Below are 17332 nucleotides of genomic sequence, written 5' to 3'. Positions count from 1 at the left end.
CATATCACATCAGCTCAGATATATAAGCTGAGAGAGAGAGGAGGAAGGGGGGGCATTAATGAAGTTCCAATGTTTGCCTTTCAGAGCAACCGTTATGTGTGCTGAAGCCCTGCTTCCTGGGAAGTGCCTGAACATCGCTGCTAATGGGAAACAGAGATTGACCTTTTTTTCCCCTTCAGCTTTTGCACACACAAATCTCTGCTTATTCTTTTTCTTTTACTGTAGTAAAACTGCTTTATCTCACCCTGCTGGCTGCTCTCCATCTTACTCTTTCCCCTGTCTCAAAGGGAAAGGGAGTGACAGAGTGACTTAGCTGCACCTGGCACCCAGCCAGGGTCAACCCACTACAGCAGTTTTCCCTGGGAGGGGAAACTGATGCACAGAAAGTTCCACCTAAATATGAGGAAGACCTTCTTTACTGTGTGGCTGACCAAGCACTGGAACAGAAAATTGTGTGACTCTGTGTCACGCAACCTTTTCTTTGCACATTAGACAAGCATAAATATGTATCTTTTAATTACATGGCCATACACAACAGGACATTTTTCTAATCCAGTTCAGAGAGTGGAGATGCTTCCAAATGAGTCAGTAACTTACTAGAGAAAATTGTTAACTGTAAGGTTCATGTTATTAATTAGAGGAACTGCAACACGCATGCTAAACATAACAAGAGACTGTAAGTACAAAAATGGGTGCCATGAATATAACACGTAAATGGTGTCCTGGAGAATTGGATTCTGGATCGGCATCCATAATACAACTCCTGACATCAAGATGCATTTCAGTTTCTAAACCCAAGAAATACATGCTCTAAACTCCTAATGCGATCCCTTCAGCAGGTATCACATCAGTGTGCTCCCCAACCATGGTCTACGTTTTGGAGAATTAGATGTCAAATTCCAAGACATTGTTTTGGGACGTAGCTATGTGGATTGAGTTCTCAAGAGTCTGGAAGAAAGGCTCAAAAAAATGAGGAAGTAAATTGTTGCAAAATGCATTATTCAATGCCCAGCTCTCCTTACTTATAGAAGGGGCAACAGAGCACTTACTTCAATGACTAGGATTGTGAAATGCAGCCTTACAGCTAGGCATACTAAAGTTAAGTGTAGTCATTGAATGATGATGAATTCACAGATGAATTCATATTCTTAATTCCTGCAGGAATGGCTTGCTTACAGCTTGCTCAGAGTAGCATAGAGCTGACAGATTATATACCACCACAAGTGACTGGTCCTCTCATTCGTACTATTCAGCATATTAACACACATACCCATGATCCCAAATAGACAGGTAGAAAAGGCTCTTTCCTCTGTTGTAGAAAGAAAATAACCATTAAAGCGAACACATAAGGTGACAAGCCTCCCTCTTCAGGACGATCAACACAGCACAACTGTAAAAACAAATTGTGCAGTCATTAAAGTTTCAAGTGGTACTATGAAAACTGTTTGCTTAATTACTGTTCAGAAATCAGTCATATTGAACACTAGCAGGAACTCAGATATCTCTGAGCTCTTATCAGATGGAATTTGTTCTCAAGGACTGCATATTTACTCCAGTTACTACCATACCACCACAACGTTTTCAGTGTAAGAGCCATAGGACACAGACTAGCAAAACAGACAGTATATATATACATACATATTTTCAAAAATGATAGCTCCTTTTGCATAGATACAGTACAGGTGGAAAGTTGTTCCATTTTTTAAATTAATATTTTAATTGCAGACACAAATTTTAGAACAAGTTATGTTAATTCACAAGACTGTTTTCATCGACAATAGAGACAGTTTTTAATTTTTTTTTTTCATGATGGATTAAGTATATGAGAAACTAGCAATTCCATTTCATATACATTCCTCTGACTAGTTTGGTAACAGAGCAGGATACTTACAGTCTGCATGCTACTGAATGAAGCTTAAAATTCTGCTTTTGAAATTTAGTGGAACATTATCACACACAAATGATAATTATATAATTCATAAAATTTACATTTTATAAAAACTTACGTCCTTATTCCAACTCTTTTTTTAAAGGACTGTTTCAACAACTGTTTTCTAAACTATAACTACAGGCATAATATCAAAGTTCATTCAATATTTATTGACAGATAAGGGAATATAAATGACTCTCACCTTTGCCCAGTACCTGAAGGCAATCACTAAAGGTACGATAGTAGGTTCCAGCTTTCCGAGTGTAGCCAAATGGTTTGTTGTCAGACAAGCGTTCTCATTCCCTGCACTCACTTTACAAATAAGGCCACTAAAATCCAAAAAGAAACAAAAGATCTTGGAGGTTTTGTAAGAACACCCATAGGTCAGATAACATCTCACAGAACAGTGTAGCAGAAGGCTGTGAGGAAAGACTTGACCGCCTCTCAAAGACAGCATCTCTGCATGAAAAGCAGCATGCAATACTAATTTGATTTATGGTTAGGTTGAGAATATATGCATTATAATTTTCTGTACAAGTGTTTTAAGATACAGTTCAAATTTAAATATTTTTTCTAATGATAAGAATTTACTGAATTGAAAAAGTTATAGTATTAATTTCCTTCATGAAATAAAAATGTCTTCCCATACGACACCCACCATTCAAACAGTTTCTATGCTGTTTTCACAGAACATGAAATATTTTTAAACACTGAAAAATCAAAGTAGCAGCAAATAACTGGTAATATTTTTATCAGTAGCTGTTTATAGAATGTTTCATGAATCTTAACTGATATTCATCAAATGGGCAAAATAAATTATTTTTCACTTGTTCTCAAAATACTAGCAAAGCTAAGCAAACTGTTCTTATCCTTACAGAAATCTATAATTTAATGCAGTATGTACACTACCTACAAGAAAGGAAAGTTTCTGCTTAAGCAATAATCCCAAATGGAAGGGTAAGGGTACATGCTGGAAGCCATAATGGTTGAAGGGGTTGGGAAATACACAGCTGAGGACAGAACAACCCTTACCCTCTTATTCTAGGCTAGGAATGACTTGCCCATGAGTGTTAGTTTGTGTTTCAAGATCCATGGAACTGTAATAATTTAGTACAGAAACGTCATTTATCAGGTGTTGGTAATATAATTTACATTGCTATATACTATTAGAACACACAAAGTGACAACTGAGACCTTTGCTTTTCTCTGCACACCACCACTGGTACTCTAGCATGGAAATCTGCATCAACTTCCGTAAAAGATTCTAAGTGGGAGAGAGAAAAGGAAGAAGCCACATTAAGCATGGTGTTGACAAAAAATATGTTGAGCAGGTTGCAACTAGAGGAGTACAGGTAGAATTTCAGCTTCTAATACAATGACTAATGTTGAGAAAAATAAAGTATCTATGATAATTTACAAGAGTGATGGGATTAATTTAAGTGTTTCACATGTGATGGGAAGAATATGGTTTATACAATGAGCACTAATAGGAAAATACTGAGGAAAACCAGAACTTTCAAAATTCATATATACACAGTAGGTACAATTAAGGAAGTATATTTTGGTTAAGAGCTGGGTTCAGCAATTCAGGCATATAGACAGACTGACAACACCTGTGGAACAACGTTAGTGTGAAAAATAAAAAACCAGAGTGTTACAACACTACTATACAGAAATAAATTTGTTCTCCCTGGTTATCTGACAGTGCTTTATGTACATGTAGAACAGGTTTGCCTACATGATGTAATGTCCTTTCACTATGCTTTTTCTATTTTTTTTGTTCTTATTCTTTATATAATTTTTCCAAATATGATTCAACTGCCAGCAACCCTGGTCCTTCCTCTAAGTGGTGTTTATTGATCCAAACTGAATTTATTTTTGATGCCTCACTGTTTCACTGGCCATGAAGAGAGGAAACTATGAAGCCATTTTAGATTCTTAAAAATTCTGAAATGACAAGATTTTTGTGATGTTACTTAGCCAACAGTACACCTAATTTCATTGAAAATTATCTTGCTCTTGCCACTGGGGTACCTCAGACACCTAATGCTTTATGGCTGTATCTTCTCACTCACAGAGAAGACTTTGTACAACATGTTAATAAAAATATTACTTGCTTTTGAGATACATTGGAAAGCCTAACTTCTTACAAGATCTGGGTATTCATTCCTCTAATATGACTGAAAAATAACCCCATTCTCAAAGACCATAATGCTCCAGACAATAAAATACACATACAACAATGGTGGGGGTGCCACTGAGAAAATGTAGGTCAGTAAATATGCATGTTTTGAACCATATTGTCTAGTTCCCCAACTGAGGGCATAAAGCAAGGCAAGAAAGCAGTGAAGCTACTTTTTGCAATCTGCATTTTAAAAGAACAGAGTTTTCACACCCCTGGCCAATATTTTCATTTTTTTCTTGCTTGCATATGCTTGAATTGGTTTGAGTAAGTGCATTTTTTAAAGGATCTTAAACTTTACTTCACTGTATCAATGCACAGAGTTACATTTGTTACCTGAAAAAAACCCCATGTGTCTGGAAGCAGTCATCTGTACATGGTCATCACATGCACTAACAGACACATGCACATAATTACAGGAAAGAGACCACAATGTTAAAGTATATTACTGGTTTCTGTTACATATTAAGGAACTTAGGCTACTTTCTGTACTATGCATGGCTAATAGAGCAGGCTGGGAAGGGAGCAGAGTCTCTCTCATGTGTAATGACATCTTCACTTACAATGTAGAAGAAAGCTTCCCACATCAAAAACAACAGAACTTTAGCCCTCATAACACTGAACATTAAACCAAAAGTAGTTCTGTTAATGTATTCTTTCCTGCAGTATTTTTCAATCTCATATCTTTCTAAAAAAGAATAGCATGTGGTGTACCTATTCAGCAGAGGTGAAATTCAACAATACTAAGCAGCAATAGTTTAATGAAATCGAGAAGGCAGCAATTTTTTCTTACCACTGTTCTGCAGACTTTCTTGCACAAGTAAGAGAACATCTGGTTGAGTCATCTGTCAATAAAAGGAATAAAGCTGGTTTTGTATCAATCACTTGTCAAAAAGGTGATTTTCTACAACTCAGATTTAAAACTGCCTCTAGGTGTACTAGAGTATTGTTAAGTTGGACCAAAGGAACAGGAACTCTCTTTGTTTTGAAGAGGAAAAAATAATCCCGGAGTAATTTTTAGTAAAGTTACTTTTACTTCTATCAAAGACTTTGTTATGGTAAGAAAACCCCCACCAACAGAATTACTGTTTCAGTGTGCTTAAATACCTCTTCATTCTGACACAGTGGACTTACATCATGTTAAAGACTGGAATTACAGCTTTTTAAAATTATATGCATTTTATGAACTTAGATCACTCTTTGTTTCCTAAAGGAAATGCTAACTCTAACAATGGGACTGCCAAATCAACTACAGCAGGAGTAAGTCTATGTATGGAATCAAGTTCTTAATTCCTTTTCAGTGTTCAAGCACAAAGACACACAGAAACAACATGACAAATCAAGGCTCCACAAAAAAATAGTAACATGGTTTCACAGCTCAAATATAACCTAGTAGTCAAAACGTGCGTGTGTAAATATATCAGTACAAAACTAGGATCAGTATGGAAACAAGATCACAGAAGTATCACTTATTCCAGCTGTTAGAGAATATAAATAATCGTCTGTCTCATAGGACTGCTAGAGTACAGATGTTTTAAGTGTTTTCAGAAGAAGTTTCAATAAAACACAAAGCTGTATTATGCTGCCTGATCACTACTGTTCTGTGAAGAAAGGAATGTTATTTTACGACCAGACCAGCTCTGTTTTACCCAATGGGCTTTTAGAGAAAGTGTTACTACCACACTAGAAAATACATTTAAAATATAATCTACATGAAGATGCAAACATTCAAAACCATTTACACATACTTAATAAAATAGCCTTACTTACATTGGCAGGAAACTGGGTATCTATGTTTATGTCTGAAGTTTTGAAACCAAATCTGCTATAGGAGGAGCCATACAATCTTAATGAACACTCTGCAACAAAAAGAATTATACTTCATTTACACTATGCCTAACTCTAAGTCTGTAGCTACTTTACAGCATTGTTAATAAATCTTAAACCTACACCTGGTTTTGATAAGCACAGGAAAACCAGAAGGGTCTTCCAACAGCCCAGATTTATTACTAAATCCTGCCTTCCATGCTGTTGTTGGTAAAGGCTTATCAAGAAGGTCAAATCCTTCCCACATCCTTCTCATCTTCACTGTTTACTTGAGGCTTGTTTGGGTCATGAGCACCATTGTAATTTAATTCTGAAACAGTGTTATATTACTGCATCATGTTGTTCAACAGACTAGTAACTAAACATGCTGTTTTAGAATTTAGAGAGACAAGATTTTTAATTCAGTTTTCATTTCATAAGCTGTTGGGGATTTTTTTCTGCTTGTTTTCTTTTTTGTTTGTTCAGTTTTTGTTGTTGCTATTTTGTTTTTAAGCTGGCACATCTAACACTTAAAACAAACTGCAAATAATACCTGGCAATTTTTGACGCAGCAAGTTTTCCATTGTTGTTTTAATGTTAAGCCTTTCTTCTAGATCTTCATTATTTAAGCCAAACTCCTGCACTACATTTCCAATAGCAACACCAATAGCTTGTATCTGGGAAGGCGTTGGAGGAGGAAGAGCAGTCAGCAGTTGTTCTTCTTGCTTTTCCTTTCAAGAAAAAAAGACCAATGTTCAAATGCATTTCTTGAGTTGCTTAACATGCTAGAATTAATGCCAACAACTCATCCCAAGTAATACCACCACCACCACAGATTTTCCAGGTAATGTAGGTAACTGGAAGCAATAAAGAATCTGATACTCCAGGAGGCCTCAGTAACATTCAGAGGTGTATATATACTTGTACTTGGCACGTGAAAAAAAAAAGTCACAAATTCTTTCATCACCTCTGAGGTGTGAAAAGTTAGGAGCTAAAGAGGAAGAAACAGGAAATCTGCATATGACATATTTTGTCCACTTCAAGCAGAGAACGTAGAAGACATTAAAAAAAAAAAAAAAAAAGGTAAAATTGATGTTATGCTGAAATTTATTTTGATACTTATGCTCAAAACAAATCTATTTCCTTTACATATAAACAAGTCTGTAGTACTCCACAAGTGCTTAATTTTTACAGTATTTCTGAACTGAAATATTCACTCTGACATGCAAGTTATCATTGCTAATTCTGCCATACCAACTGTATTTGCATATTGCTACTCCTCATTGCAAAGTCCATGTCCCAAGTTTACTGTTTTTATCAGTATCACTATGTAACAGTTTTCAAAAAGATTGAAACATGGTAAAAATTAAGCGCAGAACGATTTTAAAAGCAGTGCAGTTTCATAATCATTAGCAGGGTAAGGAAGGTTTAATTAAGCTACAGATTATACTTTTTCTTGTGCTTAACTCACCTTTACGATTTTCTTGTGTCTTTTGTCTTTAATATGCTTATGAGCAAAAGCCACTGACTCAATCAAAACATCACACAGTTTGCAGGTATATTTTGCTGATGGGTAGTTTCGAGGTTGCTAAAATAAAGACAGTAAAATACTCCCTAAAATATATAAAGATATTACTTTCACTTCACTCAATACCCTTGCTAAGTTGAATGACTAAAATCTACACCCACTCACTTCAGCTTCCCTAACTCCGTATCTGCCATCAAAAAGTTTGCACATCAAATATAATGTCAGAAGAATGACACCATGTCAATCACACCCAACACCCTATCTTTTACAGGAAAAAATACCCAATGCCCATGGAAGAGTCTATTAATTGAACAAACAATTACTCCAGCATTTTAACATATAAGATTTGTTATTATTTCATGAACTAAAGGAGAAGCCATTTTTTGAGCTTGAACTGTTATACTGTAGAAAAAAATGCCCAAAAGACAACCCATCTTCTTTTTATAATTCATTAACAGCAATACCGTTACTTAAATTCTGTAACTAAACTTTCTAGCTACAATCAGAGATACTGCTCAAGGTCTACCCTCTACAATGTATTTACAGGAAAAAAAATAAATAGGAGAGGTCTATCTATACAAGTAAAGACAGTGGCACCTTCTTCAGTCTATAAATGTAGTCTCGCTTCAATCGTTCTTCAGCTTGCTGCAGCCCCAGAAGTTCTTTTGCTGACAGCACAGATTCATCTATGACTGGACCATCCACTTCATCATGATCATACTCATCTTTCCTAGTTCTTCTTGATCTTCTTGGTTTTCTAAGCTTCTTCATTTCTTATAAAGAGTTATGAGAACAAATGTGTCAATGTGTCAAATAACTTCAGAGTGCCCCACAGCCTTTTAAAGAATTTTTTCCTTAATTAACATTCTACTTATATAAGAGTCAAAGAATTCACCTACCTGGTATGGTTTCACAATCTGTTCTGTGCAAGTCTGATAATAGTAAGTGTATTAGTATTATTACCTATAGTACCTTTGTCCTAAACTACTAATAAATCAACTAATTTGTCCCTCTGAAGACAATGACCTTATTTAGATACCTTTGTTAAAACTAGCAAAAAAAAAAAAAAAAAAAAAAAGAACTAAATGGAATTTATACACCTGTATGCCATTATAATGAAAAGACAGAATATACTGAAAGGTTTCAGGATTCCTGGTCAGGCTTTTTTAGGCTACTAAGTTAGACTACAAGTATGACAGAATTAAAAAGTGTAGGCCAATTTGAATGACTTATAAGAGCTAGCAGCACTATGATATGGCACTGTCATGGCATAGCTCACATTTGACGTTTTATTAACAAGGGATGATTACCAGTGATAATCTAATCTGCCTCTCAGTTAAGCCAGTATGTGGATCAGTACTAACTCCACAACATTAAATAAGCAAGTGAAAAAAAGTAAGCACCACTGCTGACTACAGAGACTAAAGAATGGACTTGCTAAGTATGTGCACATTGCTTAATAAAGCTGTAACACTGTCATAATAATAATGCTTAAAAAACTTCTTGTGTTTACAGCAAAACTTCTGGAACAAATTAATGTAGGTGCCACTTCTACTTTAAAGCAAATTTTGTCATCATTCTGAAGCAGAAGTTGCTATTGGCCCAAAGCCAATACCTCTAAAAATCATCTCAGGAATAAATATACACAGGTCAGATTTTCACACATGACTTCAGATCACATCTTGCCTTTCACTTGTACAGCTATACAGGATGTATAGCACGGAATTTCTAAAGTTCCCTTCTTCTAAGAAAGTTTATGCAACTTCCCTAGACTCCCAAACTTTTATCACAGCATGAGGCTATAGTTTGTAATAAAAAGACCAAAAAAACCACCCCAGATAAACTGCTCTGCCGAATACATTTATGGAGTTTCTTTCCTGTGACCACAATTTTTGTCTCTAATAATTGGCAAAAGAGAAACAACACAGTTGTGTATTTGTAACCAGTTATTTGATTCAGTTCACTAAGCAGCACACACGTGTTAGTGGTGTAAATAGTATCAGGACAAAAATGGTAATGTAATAATTTCTTTCTTTCAGCAGCAGCACAAGTTTAAGCTGGAATAAAGAGAATTTAGGCTTAACAGGTTGCAAAAGCAGTACTCCCAAGGAATCAAGGTAACAAAAACAAAAGTCTGAGCTTCTGAACCTTCCACCTACCCTCCATTTTTGCTCTGACACTTCTGCTCAAATTCCTAAGATGCACCACATCTATTTGATTACATTTTTAACTAATCAGTGTAGACAGAACCTGAAGGTGTATTAATGTCTTCACAGAAAAGCCTCTGACAACTACCTACTTATCAATTGTTTCTGTAGCCAACAAATAACTTAAAAAAAAAAGTTATAAATTAAAAGAAGACTTCCTAAAAAAAAATCACAAATTTAAAAAATACTTCTGGTAGGTACAGGAGTGACAATCTAATTGTAAGTTCATGATTAAATGAAGAACTAAAGACAAGTTAAAGACAAAGCTCTTGCAGACGAAACAGTGTCTCAGATATTTGGTAAACTCCATATAAGCTACAATAAAAAAGACATGAAGGTAATGAAAAGGACAACTGCACAAAGTATTTCAAGTAAATGCTAAAAGAAACAATTTCATTGATTTTGCTACTTGACACAGAACTTCTGAAAGAACCTCAAGACGTGAGCTATGCCATGCCAGTGCTTCACAGCAGGATGAAATGAACTCTGTCAGATCTGAGCAATGCTCAGCTAACCTGCTCTTAAAGGCCTTCAGGTACCTTTTCCATGAGCTGCCCAGACAACGTCTCCAGAACTTCCCTACCTTTATCTTTAGAAACTCTAAACGTTGCCCTTTATTCCTCATCTGAACCTTTCTTGCTCAATTTTAGTCCCATTGCTTTGTGTTCCATCTACTGGAAAAAAATACATCAGTTTTTTATGGCCATCCTAGACAGAAGAAGATTGTAACTATGTCTCCCTACACTTTTCATTTTGCAAAAAGATTGGGCATTGTTCACAGTTGTTCACAGAACAGCTTCTGTTTCCTAAGTGTCTTCACAACCTTCTTGCTTTTGTTTGGACAGCTTCCCTTTTATTCATACAAGTGGGGTGCCAAAACTGGATGGAGGATTGCAACTGAGTTTACAAAGACTGAGAAAAAGGAGTACTTCAGGCTGTGAGTCTTTTCTCATGCCTCACAACCCCATGATAATAACTACTCATTATCATCTTCTGATTCACTATCATTTCAGATTCTTCTCTGAAAAAAATATTATTTTATACTAAGTTTTCCTCCTTTATTTTCACAGCTGATATTCCTACTTAACAATGGCATTTACACATCCTTTGTATTTCATTCTATATGTAGGTCATTTCTCCAATTGTGCAAAGTTACTTTAATTGACCTTCCTGCTTTTCTGCATTCCATTCCTACCAGCTCCACAGCATATTCAATTTTCAGAGCACACAATGAGTAAGTGTGGTGTCTTCATTCATCGTTAAGAGCTGTATAATAAACATTGAATGGAATAGAATCCTCACTCACTAGATGTTCGCTCACTACTTTCTTTAACTGACAAAATCTTTAGTAGTTTCTGAATATAGTTACCTAATCAGCTCTGCAAGTCTCTTACATTAATTTAATCCAGATAATTTTCCACTAGTTTACTTACGGAACTGTCATATAAGAGTATCTAAAGTAGTACAGTACTACTACCAGCAATATCTACCAACTGCCTTTCCCATGTCCACAGGGGACTGATAACTATTTTAAAGAAATAAATTAGGGCTTGGCACACCTTTTCCTTAACAAATCCATTACTAACTACTACTTATCTTTGTTACCTTTCAGATACCTTTCAGTATATTACATTATTTGCTCCATAATTGGCTCCCAAGATTAAAGTTGCACACCAATTATTTTAATTCCACTTGCACTTTCCTGTAATCAGTAGCTCACTTCCCCAAAGCTCTCAAGTATGATTGCCAATTGTTCCAAGTATCTATTTCAGTGAGTTACTGAAGTTGAAGAAAAAAGTTCATTACATCAAGTAAACTGAAGAAAAAACTTATGAAAACACTCTCTCCTCATGTGAGGTTGAGCAGTGTGCAACTTACTTCTAACAATGAGGGACACTGGGCACCTGTTCACAGTTTATCTTTCTCGTTACAGCTACTACCAAAGGAAAGGACATTTAATTCCTGGGCTTCCGGGTACCAAGCAGCAGTAGCTTTTTTTCTCAGCAGAGGGTCTGATCACTACTTTCTTTGGTTCCCGCTCTTAACCAAAACAAGACAGGTTTCTTGTCAACTGGTGTTCCACGTTAGCAGCACCGCATCCATGCTTTAGTCTTTCTTATTTTATGTAGTTATATTTTCTATATTCTTTGAAGTTCCCTTTTTCTGCTTTACTTGCATTAAATGAAAATATTATGGTATCGATCACTTAACCATCTCTAAGCCAGTCCTTCCTCACATTTCAGTGCTTTGGGTTTGTATGCTCATTGTTAGTACCAACTGCACACAGGGAAGTTCAATATGTATGGAGAACTAGATTTGTGTTATTGCTGTACTAAATTCTCAAAATACTTACATGGCATTGTTTTCAATCTTCATTAAGACACATCTTTAAAGACCTCATTGGTAGCTCCAAAAATCTTACCCTGTTATCAGCTTAATTGAAAGATCCCCTACCAGCCATGACAGATTACATCAAACTGTACAGGGAAAACTGCAAACAGGGACACTACACAGATGCTGCAACCTACCTACCTCTACCACTCACAAACCAAACTACAAAGACAACACATTCTATAAAACAATTGCTGTAACAATTTGTCTAAAGTGCTACAAGTACAGTGCAGTCAATAGTTTGCAATACAGGAGAGAACAAAAACGCTTTTTTGCTTTAATAGTGAATCTTGAAATTTTACTTTTCAGTAACACATGTAGGAAGCTACTTTACTGGATAGCTATGTAAAAACAAACAAACATGTGATTACCAGAACTTCTTTTCTGCATGTCTGGCACATCTTTGCTCATTAAATCTTCCTGAAGTTGTCGTCTTACATTTCTGTTTCCACCACCTTCCACCTCATGAAAAGAGTCCTTTCTTGTCCTGCCATGCCCAGGAATCCAGGCAACAGATCGGTACTCTCTCCAGGTGTCAGAAGCACTACGGTGGTCATCGGATACCCACTTCTTCATTTGGTCTCTTTGGATATCATTTAACTTTGAGCCTTGACTGTAAGTTGTGTTTTTAAGTGAATTTGGGCTACTCAAAACACTACGTGGCCCTCGCCTGGGACTGCTTCCATAATGACCTGGAGCTCCCTTTTTCTTTTGCAGGCTGGTATCTATTTTATTGCTATAGCCACTGCCATATTCATCCATGACTTCGTAGCCTTTTTGTAAGGGACTTTCTTTTAATTGTTCTTGATGCAAAATTTCCTGTTCCTTATTTTGTTTGGCAAAGCAAGGTTTTGCAGCATCTCCCATGATTATTGCTGTTCAATTTAGTGACTCCCACCTGGAAATCAAAAAGGTAAAAGCTGTACTTTAAAATCAATCAAGCAATAAACACTAGGTATTAATTGCCATGGAAATCTCAACAATCTTGAACCAAGGCAAGAAAAGGCACTCCAAATCTTAGCTAGGTCTCTTCTCATAGAACGTCTAACACCTATGGGTGGTTCATAAAATGCAGAGACAGCCTATGGCTTTTCCAGGCACTAAGGTCTAGACGCCTTTAGGACAGATAGGAAATTTTAAGACTCTACGTCAGTCGCAGCTCAGTACAGGCAAGCTGTGAAAGAAATGCTGAAGGAATTTCATGGCATGCAGATTATGTAGGAGGTAAAAACAAGGATGGCCCCAAGGCCATTCTGCATATCAAAATATTCCTCCTTGCCCACAGTAGACACTGTTCACCTTGTTAAGAATGAAAATTGTGTCATCAAAGAGATGCAGAAGCTAAGCTGCAATCCAGCTATAAGGTAAATATGATATAATGATTTAGAAACAATGAGCACTCTGCACATTTTAACCAGACCACCATTGTGACACCTCACATTACTCAGAATTAAACACTCCAATTTCATATTATTTTAGCAATGTCTGAAACATCTGGGCCACTGAACTGCTTGCATAACCACCCCCCTTTCCTTGGTTACATCCATGTTCTTACTGCAAAACACTTCCACAGAGCTCTAACTCCAATGTTGCCAGTAAGCCATGTGGACTGTGAAAGGGGGAACTACGGGAAGAGACTGTGTAAAATATGCTGAGGCAGTGGTCTCATCAACACTGAATATTTTATGATTTAAATATAGACACATACAACCAAACAAAAAAGATTTTCAGAATATGTGCAGGTGCTTAAGGATGCAGATGAAGATGTAAAGTGATGTAAAGAGCATTTTCAAGCATCTAAACATCAGAAAATATCCTTCTGTTGCCTTTAATATGGGAGCAGAGTACCTGATTTTTTTACCTTTTTTTTTAAGTTCTGCAGGCCATAAAGGCACTCTGAAGCATCTCAGTGTCTGCTTTTCATAAGCACGAGACTTTTAGTGTTTATGCCCCTGTTAAGAAGATAGTTTTTTGCTCCTACACAAGCAACAAAACAAATAGGATTCCTGTTCTAAAGACCGGAATTCTTACCCAATTATATACATCTCTGGAAATGCAGCTGCTCCAGCTAAGAGTGGAAAAAAAGGTTTCAAACACACAAAGTGTACTTGCTTCCTATTTTAGGCAAGAAACTGCTGTCAAACCCGAATTTCAGAGTAACCTAAACCCAGCCTGTTTTTGAGTGATCCCCAGAAGCAACGCCCACAGCCTGCCGCCAGGCTGGATGACGACACCTCCCTGCACTGGAAGGAAGCAGAAAAGTCAAAGTTTACATGAGCCTGCGGCTCCCAACCACGACTGCAGGTGCGAGCCTGGCATGGGCAGGGGGTGCCCTGGGGGTCAGCAGCGTCGCAGATGGCCACGACACGGTAGCCTTCGGGGCCAGAAGCACCAGACAGCGCCGGCCAAGCTGCCAGCAGGACCCAGGCGAAGGCGTTACGATACCGGCGCAAGAAACACACAGTGTGGGCCAGGACTCCCTTGCCACCACGCCGCAGCTCCCGGCTCGCTCCTCGTCCTCCCACAGGCTGACGAAGGTCCCCAGCCCCCTCCTGTCGACCCCCGACCCCAGTGCAGGGACTGTGGCGCAGCATCCCCCCGACCGACCGCCTCAGCCAGACACAGCCCGCGACGAGGGGGCCGCGGCGGGCCCGGCAGGGAGGGAGCGAGAGAGAGATGTAGGGAGGGAGACAGGAAGGCAGAGGGGCGGGCGAGGGGGTCAGGACACCGGCGGACACCGTCCGCCGCCGGGAAAGGCCTCGCCCTGCCGCCGGCCGCCGAGAGAAGGGCACTCACCGCCCGCTACCGCCGGCCCGCCCGTCGCCATTGTGCCGCGACGGAAGCGGCCCCGGTCCCTCGGCGCGCCCGATCCGCGCGGGTCTTCCGGCAGTGCGGGCCCGCCCTCTCGGCGGGGTGGGACAGGGCCGGACGCGGAGGTGGGGACAGTCCGGCGCGGGGTGGGCGGGGAAAGGTTGACTGACCGAATACGTGTGTGTGGAGTAGACCGTGGCGTTAAGTGCCGGGTCCAGTATTGCCTTATACGTCCAGGCATGGTGACTCCACCACTTCCCTGGGCAGGCCGTTGCCACTTCTGATCACCCTTTCTGAAGAAATTCCTCCGATGTAGAACCTGAGCCTCCCCTAGCGCAGCTTGAGACTCTGCCCTCTTGTCCTGTCACTGCTGCCTGTGAAAAGAGGCCAACCCTCACTTGGCTGCACCCTCCTTTTCGGCAGTTGTAGAAAGCAATAAGGTCTCCCCTGAGCCTCCCGCAGCTCCCTCAGCTGCTCCTCACAGGACTTGTGCTCCAGACCCTTCCCAGCTCCATTGCCCTTCTCTGGATATGCTCCAGCACCTCTATGTCTTTGTTGGCAGTGAGGAGCCCAAATATGAACACAAGATACGAGGTGCAGCCTCACCAGTGCTGAGTATAGGGGGACAATCACTACCCTGGTCCTGCTGGCCACACTATTGCTGATACAGGCCAGGATGCCATTGGCCTTCTTGGTCATTGAAGATGTGAATCATGTGCATTGCAGTCATCTCCCAGAAAATGCAATGGAAAATAAATGGATTGGCACAGCAGTCACAAAACCAGTACAATATAAGCAAGACCTGCATAATAGTTCCTGAATGTAATGTTATTGGCTCTTCTGGGGGAAAACTGAAGACATTGCTGCCCCACTGTGTACCAAACCCAACCCAGTCATACAGCCTGTGTGTCTCATCAAACCAGGCCCCCTGTTGAAGTCACTAACATTTGGAGCAAATTACTTACAAGAAACAAAACCACAAATTACTGGAAGTGGGAAAACCTGGGGCAGGTGGGGAAATGGACACATACCTGGTTTCAGGTAGGAAAACCCCTTGTACTTCCCACCTCATTAAGTTGCCCTTCTCATTGGATTAAGTGACCTGTGTATTTTGTCAATATTGCTTGCACTTGCTCAGCCTCTTGTTCTTACAGCTTCATCCTGTTTCTGTATGCCCTCTTCTTTGCTAATATACTGGCTCGTTCAGAAGGGTCTCTACCTACCATGCTTTTGCATTCATATTTATGGAAAAGAGGGACTCTTAATAAACCTCATGACGTGGTCCTCAGAAGAATTCACCTTCCCATTCCAGTTCAGATTTCCTTAGCAAAATGTGTACAAGTATAGAGGTTTTGAAGACAGGTAAATAGCAGAGACTTCCCAGAATAATTTATGGTTCCAAGACAGGAATTTATAGCCTAGTGCTGTGCATTAACAGTTGGAAGATACTTTTGCCTTCCCCTCTATTACCCTTTCCTGGTAAAATGCTTTCTGGAAAGGGCCTGGCATGGAAGGATAGCATAACTTAACAAAACAATTGGAGTAAGCAGATGTGGCTAGGGTCCCAAACATGAAAACGTTTCTGAATCCTGTCTTGCCTCCTTCTTCCATAAAATTGTTGAGTGGCTGCAGGCTCAGCATGTTTCATGTTGTATTGACTGTGGTGGGTCAAACAGTTTTTGGTTTGATGAAAGCTTTTCACTAGTGCACCCATGCAAGACTGTCTAAAGTTTCTGTCATTTTTATGAAACTAAAATTCCTGTGGTTTTTATAAAGCTCAGTGATTCTGGTTTAAGTTTCGATTTGATGGATTATTGTATACTCAAATACTAGCATTTTCTATGATCAGACAAAAATAAGAGGAAATGAGCTAAAACTGTCATACATCCTAAATACACATGCTCCTTGCTTGGAAAGCCTAAATTTTGATCAGCTGAGATTTTTTCCTAAATAGATAGTATGAAGATGCAATTAGACAGTTTTTGCGAGAAAAAGTAAACTTAGCATGCCGAATACAAATATACTGAAATGGGAAAGATAACTAGCAGATCTTGTTAAATTTACCTGTAATAAAAGAGAGAAACTGAAAAATAGTAAAAGAGTACAACTCACTAAATCAAGTCAGATCAGCCAGGTGCATATAAATTATAAGACTGAGCGTAAAGAACAAATCACAGTATTGGGCATCACAGAGTCATATTTTAGTTTTGAAGAAATGTAGTCTTTGGAATTTTTTGAGTACTGATCTTGAATCTGCTGCAGACATTTTGTTCCAGATTAAAGCAAGTCACTACATTCCCAGTTTCTCCAGTTTGAGCAAACAAGTATTTTATATATCTTTTAAATAGCTTTTGTCTTGTTTTGCTGGTGTACAAAAGATACTGTTTTCCTTTAAGAAAGCTTGTTTACCAAAGAATAAAGGATTGCATTTTTCTGTGGTTTTGTGAGACAAACTGGGCCAGTTTGGGATTATCCTT

General features: G+C 38.7%; 1 protein-coding gene across 3 annotated transcripts in view; it reads right to left on the bottom strand.

Annotated features, from left to right (window-relative positions):
* TUT7 (terminal uridylyl transferase 7) overlaps positions 1–14926 on the bottom strand; it is a 34911-nt gene extending 19985 nt beyond the window's left edge. For 2 of the 3 annotated variants that reach the window (XM_048291555.1, XM_048291557.1), the window contains exons 1-10: positions 14841–14926; positions 12416–12942; positions 8044–8219; positions 7390–7506; positions 6472–6649; positions 5883–5971; positions 4906–4957; positions 3125–3194; positions 2133–2259; positions 1271–1390 (exon numbers count right to left, since the gene is read on the bottom strand). In XM_048291555.1, the coding sequence (XP_048147512.1) occupies positions 1271–1390; positions 2133–2259; positions 3125–3194; positions 4906–4957; positions 5883–5971; positions 6472–6649; positions 7390–7506; positions 8044–8219; positions 12416–12911 (1425 nt within the window). In that variant the 5' untranslated portion in view covers positions 12912–12942; positions 14841–14926. Of the gene's footprint in view, positions 1–1270; positions 1391–2132; positions 2260–3124; positions 3195–4905; positions 4958–5882; positions 5972–6471; positions 6650–7389; positions 7507–8043; positions 8220–12415; positions 12943–14075; positions 14570–14840 lie in introns of those variants that run through there. The other variant, XM_048291556.1, reaches the window with a different exon arrangement.
* Between the last annotated feature and the right edge of the window lie 2406 nt (positions 14927–17332).

This window comes from Corvus hawaiiensis, chromosome Z (assembly GCF_020740725.1).
Source record: "Corvus hawaiiensis isolate bCorHaw1 chromosome Z, bCorHaw1.pri.cur, whole genome shotgun sequence".
NCBI lineage: Eukaryota > Metazoa > Chordata > Aves > Passeriformes > Corvidae > Corvus > Corvus hawaiiensis.
This window is presented reverse-complemented; position numbering and strand designations above follow the sequence as displayed.